The 8,139-nt window shown below is 44.9% G+C and overlaps 1 protein-coding gene across 1 annotated transcript in view; it reads right to left on the bottom strand.

The window, feature by feature from the left end:
- Positions 1–7,924, bottom strand: part of KDM1B (lysine demethylase 1B) — a 66,178-nt gene extending 58,254 nt beyond the window's left edge. Inside the window, exons 1-5 of the mRNA XM_021711596.1 lie at positions 7,821–7,924; positions 7,460–7,503; positions 2,920–3,019; positions 1,974–2,101; positions 530–619 (exon numbers count right to left, since the gene is read on the bottom strand). Of these exons, the coding sequence (XP_021567271.1) occupies positions 530–619; positions 1,974–2,101; positions 2,920–3,006 (305 nt within the window). The 5' untranslated portion in view covers positions 3,007–3,019; positions 7,460–7,503; positions 7,821–7,924. The remainder of the gene's footprint in view (positions 1–529; positions 620–1,973; positions 2,102–2,919; positions 3,020–7,459; positions 7,504–7,820) is intronic.
- Between the last annotated feature and the right edge of the window lie 215 nt (positions 7,925–8,139).

The raw sequence follows: 8,139 nt of genomic DNA, 5'->3' as shown, positions 1-8,139 counted from the left end.
GCTGGGCGTGATGGCTCACATTTGTAATCCTAGCACTTTAGGAGGCAAAGGCAAGAGGATTGCCTGAGTGCAGGGATTCAAGACCAGCCTGGGCAACATGACGAGATCTCATCTCTACAATAAATCAAAAAATAAGCTGGGCATGGTGGCAAATACCTGTAGTTCCAGCTACTTAAAAGGCTGAAGCCGAAGAATCGCCTGAGCCCAGCAGGTCGAGGCTGCAGTGGCTGTGGGTGTGCTACCACACTCTGGCCTGGGTGACAGAGGGAGATTCCAACTCAAAAAAAAAAACAAAAAAGAAAAGAACTCTCATGGCCGTAATTTTTTGAGCCATGGGAGTGCACACACATAAAGATGCACACATGCAAACTACAGCATCAAAGTTCTAGTCACAGTGACAGTCACCACAGGGACAACTGAAACACTCAGATAATTAAATAAGCATAGAGACTAAGCCTTAGCTATCCAACCACTCCACTGCCCTTGCCACTGCCTCTTCATGGAAACCTCAATTAGTGAACAAACATACCTTCTGTAGTAATGGTCAAAGCATTCATTACAGAAATGTTCCCCACAGGAGAGATGATACCATCGGGATGTGTAGCCATTTTTAGCACATCTGAAAATAGCAAAAAACATGTAGCTTTAGTAATGAATAAACATTTCTTCTGTATTTAAAAAAAAAATTTGGCAAGCACCTCCTAGAGTAAAATGCATTACCTCCACTTAGATGCCTAAGAACAGGGGAAACTGGAATGGATAACTGACAGATAATAGACAGTGGGGATACAGGGACTTAGACCAGCAGTACCTAATCTAGCTGGCTGCCTGAGGCTTAGGAGTCTTAACAAGACTCCTTGGAGCAATGATCGGGTTTTATGACACGAAACGACAGATGCCACTGCACATGCTACAAGTTGTATGTGCATGAAGAAGAGAAGTGAAGTCTCTAGTAATAACTTCTGGCCCAGTACAGAACAGTAAGGACTCTGGCCAGCCGTAATCTGAACATCAAGCAGGCAATTTGGTAAACATAGCCCGTCAAACAGCCGGTAACACAGCAAGAGAATGAAAAATCATGCCACTGTGAACGCAATCACTACTACCTCTTCATGTTTAAAAACAAATAGGATTTGTTTTCTGGGTTCTACTGAATCTTAAGCCTAAATAAAGATTTTTCTCTGGAAGTGAAAAAAGGTCATGCTTGTGTCACCCCACAATAAAAATGCTAAGATTATAGTTAGCCCCACATTTTTTTTTTTTTAGAGACAGGGTCTTACTCTGTCACCCATGCTAGAGTGCAGAGGCACGCTCACGGCCACTGCAGCCTCAACCTGCTGGCCTCAGGCAATCCTTCCACCTCAGCCTTCCAAGTAGCTGGAATTACAGGTGTGCACTGCCACACCCAGCCAATTTTTTGAATTTTCATAGAGACAAGATCTCACTATGTTGCCCAGGCTGGTCTTGAACTCCTAGGCTCAAGCAAGTCTCCTGTCTCAGTCTCCCAAAGTGCTGGGATTACAGGTGTGAGCCACCATGCCCAGCCAGCTACAGTTTCTATGAGATCACTATGTGTATATGGGAAGAGGAGGCAGGTTATAAGAGGGAGAAAAGCACAGTAAAAAGTAAACACACACTGGTCTCTTCAGGGAGCTTGCAGTTCCCTCTACTGTTTCACCACTCCATTCTCCAGCTCACACTTAATTCCCAGAAGAGGCACAGTGACAGTCGGATTTGAGGACACTGTATAGCTAAATTGTTACAGGTGTAGTCACTCCAAAGAGGCGAGGTATAACATAGGGAGGGCCTCAAGGAAGGTGTGGAGTGCACAGAATGTCTGGGCAATGTCTCTTTATTAGATGACTTACAGTATCTATATCTATCTTTAAGAAAACTATCATCGAGGATGATGTTCCCACAAAGAATATTCTCACAGGGAGAATGTAAGGGCAAGACACACCGTGTACACAGACCTTTCAGAAGCACTTGCAAAGCACACAGGACACGTTGCTGTACAGCCTGCCTTTTCACATTTCCTATACTTCTTCTCTGATCCACCATCTTCATCCTCATCTGCTGCCTCTGTTGCTTTCTTCTTCGCCTGAGGGAGAACCAGCTGAGGTTAAAATTTCACCAGAATAACCGGGATAAAGGCGGTGGAAGGTTCACTAATGAAATCTCATCCATGTTAGAAGTTCTAAATGTGAAGGTCAGCAACATCCTGGCAGTAGGTTAGGGGCTGACGACACAGCAATTTTCTTGCAACTGCACTGTCAAATAATTCACTAACTTGCCAGAGATATAGAACTAGCAGTTAACAATAGATATCTGAGTAGAGAACTAAAATTCATGTGAGCCTTTCTTAGGAAAAAGTGGTATCAATCAAAGTAAACAAAAGTCATTCTCAATTAACATTTTCCTATCTTTACTTAGAACAGTTATATTTTCTAGGTATTGTAGATTTACAAACAAGAAAAATTCTAGAATTAAATCATTCAATTTTTTTATTTTAAAAAATAAATAAAAGCCCTGCCAAAAAAAAAGGCCCTAAAAGTAACCCTCCAACAGCACTCAGCCAACTACCAGCTTAAATCCAAACTCCTGTGAATGACATCCAAGCCAAGCATGATTTGGCCCCAGTCTCATATCCTGGAAGCAACCACACAGGTTCAATTCTCTGAACACCCCACACTGATTCACACTCTATGCCTTTGTACTTGCAGTTACTTCTGCGAGACATGCTACTATTTTCTACATGCTATCACTTTATCACACTGTGTTAAGACGTTATTGTGAATTTCTCCATCAGAATGCAGGCAACTTGAGGACTGGAGTTGTATCTTTTCAACTCTAGTTCTCCAGCCTCAATTATAATTCTGCATGCTTTAAAACGGTGTTAAATGAAGAAATGATTAATACCTGCCTACCAGAGCTCCTCAAAGGAAGACTATCTGGAGAATGATCAAAAGATGCTTTTTTCTTTGTCCTTCCACGTGGGGTTGCCATTGTATTAGAAAATCTGGGGGAAAAAATTTAAACCATTAAATTTTAGAATCTGCTACCGTTTTCAACAATCTGCATCAAAGTTATACCATAGGAAAGAGCATATGCTCTATAGTTAGACTACCTACGTATAAAGCCACCGTTTTTAAAGTTACCTAACCTTTCTAAGCCTCAGTGTTCTCATTGATAAAATGGTACAGTAAGACTATACTAGAGCACTGGTGTGATGATTAAACAAGATAACCTGGATAAAATGGAATCAGATAAGTACTCAATAAATATTATCCATTAGTAGTATGTCCTTTAAAAACATAAAGAGAAACACCCACACAAATGACCTATAAACAAATTATACTACTGTTTGTAAAATTCAATAAGGAAAAACACCTAATTTTTATCTGTTATGTTCCTCTCCATCCTTCTGTGTCTTCTTAGCAGTTCCTGCATTTTTATCTCTTTGCATACTTTAAAAAGAAAACAAATAAATACAGGCACACTGTCTAGTCACTACCGAATACAGGAATCTGAATTAGACAGAAGCACTGGTATCGTCTACTGGAAAAATTTTATGAGTACTCAAATTAGTCCAATCACAGCATGGTTAAACAAACATTAAAAACCAAAGTATACAAGAGAAATAATGTATAGCAGTCATAAAAGATTTAGAGCTATTAGAATTCTTTTTCAATTAAATTAAATAATAGGCCGGGCATTGTGGCTCATACCTGTCATCCAGCCCTTTGGGAGGCAGAGGCGAGAGGATTACCCGAGTCCAAGAGTTCAAGATCAGCCTGGACAACTTGGTGAGAACACGTTTCTATAACAAATAAAAAATGAGCTGGAAGTGGTGGGGCACAACTATAGTTCCAGCTGCTTGGAAGGCTGAGACAAATAATCACCTGAGCCCAGTAGGTCGAGGCTGCGGTGGCCGTGAGCATGCCACTGCACTCCAGCCTAGGCAATAGTGAGATTCCAACTCAAAAATAAAAATAAAAAATTAAATAATGAGCCGGGCTCGGTGGCTGAGCCTGTAATCCCGTGCCTTTGGGAGGCTGAGGTGAGTGGATTGCCTGAGCCCGCAGGTTCGAGACCCACCTGGGCAACTTGGCGAGACCTCATGTCTACAAAAAGTCAAAAATGAGCCAGGCATGATAGCGCGCGCCTGTAATTCCAGCTACTTGGAAGGCTGAGGCGGAAGGATCGCCGGAGCCCAGCAGGTCGAGGCTGCAGTGGCCGGGAGCAGCCACTGCACTCCAGTCTGGGTGACAGAGTGAGACTCCAACTCAAAAAATAAATAAATAAATAAAATAAATAAATAATGAGTGAAAACTGCTTAGCATAAGCACTCAATAATACATATATAATCATCAATCATCTCCTTCCCTAATCCATCGTATTTACTATAAACACATGCACACACAAAATGACAGATGAAAAATAAACAGGACGCACCTATAGATAAGAATTTGTAAGTGGAAAAGTCATACCATAAAATATAAATCCCACATATAAAATCTTAATCTTAGAGAAAAACTTTGAGGAGCTTACAATCCTACTGTTTCATATTTTTGTGAGTTGTATTAACATCCATGAGTATTTTTCATGGATTAACACCTTGTGAAAAACTCATTCTGCCATCTACAGTGACTTTGAGAAATCTTTTTTTTTTTTGAGTTGGGAGTCTCACTCTGTCACCCAGACTGGAGTGCGGTGGCCGGAAGCCACCTGCTGGGCTCCGGCGATCCTTCCGCCTCAGCCTTCCAAGTAGCTGGAACTACAGGCACGCGCTACCACGCCCGGCTGATTTTTTGATTTATTGTAGAGATGAGGTCTCGCCTGCCCAGGCGAGCTCAGGCAATCCATTCACCTCAGCCTCCCAAAGGCACGGGATTACAGGCTGAGCCACCAAGCCCGGCTGCATTATAATTCTTGAAGCATTAAGTAAATTGCCGTTTAGTTCCACAGCATCCAAATACTGCTGGATAAAGGGCTAATAATGTTAAAAGTACTATCTACTTATAATTGTTATGCCCAAAGAAGGCTTTCTGGGTCCCATTTTTATGCTCAAAAGGCTGATCAATCTAACAAATCTCTTCATATACATATGTAAATATGAATTCTTATATATAAACATATGAATCTCTTCACTTATATATAAACATATATCCCATATTATTCATAAAATGAACCACAAGCATATGTAAGCATATACAGTATTTGTAAATGTATAGAATATATAAGTACTGTAGCAAAAGTATCTTAAGTTAAATGTGGGCTTAAGGAACATAAATGAAATCAGCCTAGGTTCATGCAACATTTGACCCTGTCACCTAGGAATGCAAACACTCCCCAAAGAAAGCATAAATTCCAGAAGTTTCATCGAACATTTCAATCTAACTGTATACTGGAAAATATGTATTTGATGCAACACAGAATTAAACTCAAAAAATAAAGAGGAAATGAAAACATTAGCTATAAAAATCATTATTAAATCTGGCTGAAAGTCTGTAAGGTTTTCACCTTTACTCACACAATTGGGGGTTATGTGCCTCCTTTTTTTAGCACTTATAATTTCTATACTTCCATTGTTGCTAGTTCCTTGGGTCTTAAAATGAAGGAAAAAACATTTAAGTAAAGTTGGAAGAATTAAAGTTATTGTGCTTAGAAATAATGACCAAAGTATCACTAAAACCGCTGGGCGTGGTGGCTCAAACTTATAATCTCAACGCTTTGGAAGGCTGAAGTGAGAGAACTGTCTGAGCCCAGGGGTTTGAGACAGCCTGGGCAACTTGGTGAGACCTTATCTCTACAATAAATCAAAAAATAAGCGGGGTGTGGTAGCGCATACTTATGGTTCCCAGCTACTTGGTTGAGGTGAAAGGATTACCTGAGCCCAGCAGGTTGAGGTTGTGGTAGACGTAGGTGAGCCACTGCTCTCCACCCTGGGCAATAGAGTGAGACACTCATTAAAAAAAAAACAAAAAACATTAAAACTAACTAGTACACTAAAATATTTTCCCACATGATTTTTCATATTAATGAACTCACCTAACTAAATATAATCAACCTGTTTTACGCTCAACATTAAAAACATAGTTCTTCCTAATTTTAAAGGCAGAAATTTAAAATTTGGCTTTGGTTTTCTTTTAATGTGATAAAAGAAGGAAAAAAAGCAGGGTTCCGGTAAACATATATATGTATGTATTTCTGAAACAGCTTATTCAAAAAGATTTTTTAGAAGCACTGTTTTCGGCCGGGCTCGGTGGCTCAACCTATAATCCCAGCACTTTGGGAGGCCGAGGCAAGTGGACTGCCTGAGCCCGCAGGTTCGAGACTCACCCGGGCAACTTGGCGAGACCTTGTCTCTACAATAAATCAAAAACTAGCCGGGCGTGGTAGCGCGCACCTGTAGTTCCACCTACTTGGAAGGTTGAGGCGGAAGGATCGCCGGAGCCCAGCAGGTGAAGGCTGGGGTGGCCGGGAGCGTGCCACTGCCCTCCAGCCTGGGTGACAGAATGAGACTCCGACTCAAAAAAAAAAAAACACAGTTTTCACACAAATATGAATCAATAAGTCTCCAGGTTAGAAAACAATTTATACTGGAGTTAGCAAACATTTAAAAATAGGGCAAACTACTAGAAACTCCTTCAGAGACAAGAGAAACAGGAATTTCTCTTTGGGACACTTAAAATAAGTCAGGATTTAGCGCCTTAGTACTCCCACACTTCAGAATCTTTCAATAGTCGATGTGCAGTTCAATAATTCAATATTAAATCCTCAACTGCCTAGATGTCATTTGTTGACTACTCTCTCTGCCTGGAAGGCAATTAATTACTGATAGTAATTTTCTCACGTACCTCCTGAAGACACCTTCCCTCCCACTCGCCTTTCTGCCACTAAAATAGATTTTAAAAACACAAATAAAAACCACTCCAAGTCTTGCATTATGTGCATATATGTGGAGGGGGGACTCCCCAACCAGAGTGGTCTACGGAGTCCTACAAACTCAGGGAAGACAGGGCCTCCATCTGGCTGGGTTCCAGATCACTGAACCCCAACTTTCTACAGCTGGGCCTGCCTCTTCCTTCCTCTCTCACCTGCCAGCTGCCAGACTGTGGACGAACAGCTCGTCTAATCAGGCTGCCCCCCCAGGCCTCCAATCCCAGAGGAGTTCCCCCAGCAACCGGGCAGTGCTAATCCAGCCTCCCTGCGTGGTGGCCGTGCCGCGGAGCGTGACTCCAATACCTGCGAGGCCCCACGGCTGGGAAGGGCAGGCGAGAGCTTCCGACTTGGGGAACGTGCCCCCCCGTGGCAAGCACCCGGCCGAGGAATGGGGCTCTGGCAGCCACCACACGGGAGCCCCAACGCTTCGGGTGCCAGCTGCAGCCGCCACGCTTCCCGAAAAGCTGTCGGGAGTCTTCGCCCAACTGGAAGAAGCAACCGCCACGGGGCTCACCTTTGCGCTGAAGAGGTGCAAGGAGTCTCGGGGGAAGGGCACCGCTGGACAGAAAGGAAACACCGCAGGGGGAGTCAGGAGACCCGAAACACCGCGACGAATCGGGGAGCCCCGTCGCCCTAACACGCCAGTCCGGGAATTCCCCCTTACCTCAGGGAGGGATTCCCCACCCCGCACCCTCTTCCAACGGAGGGCAGGAGACACCAGCCCCTGGTGCATCCGCCCACCTCCCACCCGAGCGAGAAGCGCTGCCCACGGGGAACAGGAGGTCCGGCACCCCAGCCAAGCTGCTTTGTGCAGCGCCGACTCCCGAAACCCGCCACCGCCCCCACGCCTGTCCCCGGAGCCGCCGGCCCCCCACCTCGGAGCGTGGGCGAGGCGGGGCGCGCCGCGCCGGACGGCGGGCGCCTTTCGGGAGCCGCCCGCCGCGCGTGCTGGACGGCAGGATCCGCGCCGCGAGCCTCAGCCCCTGCTCGGCCGCCGCCGCCGCCGCTTCCGCCCCTGTCACAGCGTGACCCGGGCGGGGAGGAGCCGGCGGGACCGAGGAGCGAGAACGTCCCCGCCTTCCTCTAGCCGCGGCGCTCGCCCCGCCCAGCCCATTTCCGCCGTTGCGCAAGCCTAGGCGTCGGAGAGGCGTGGGAGGGCGGGGTCTGTGGGTCCGGGAAGGGCGAGCGCGGAGG

This window comes from Carlito syrichta, unplaced genomic scaffold (assembly GCF_000164805.1).
Source record: "Carlito syrichta isolate Samal-C Ts95f unplaced genomic scaffold, Tarsius_syrichta-2.0.1 Scaffold302395, whole genome shotgun sequence".
Taxonomy (NCBI): domain Eukaryota; kingdom Metazoa; phylum Chordata; class Mammalia; order Primates; family Tarsiidae; genus Carlito; species Carlito syrichta.
This window is presented reverse-complemented; position numbering and strand designations above follow the sequence as displayed.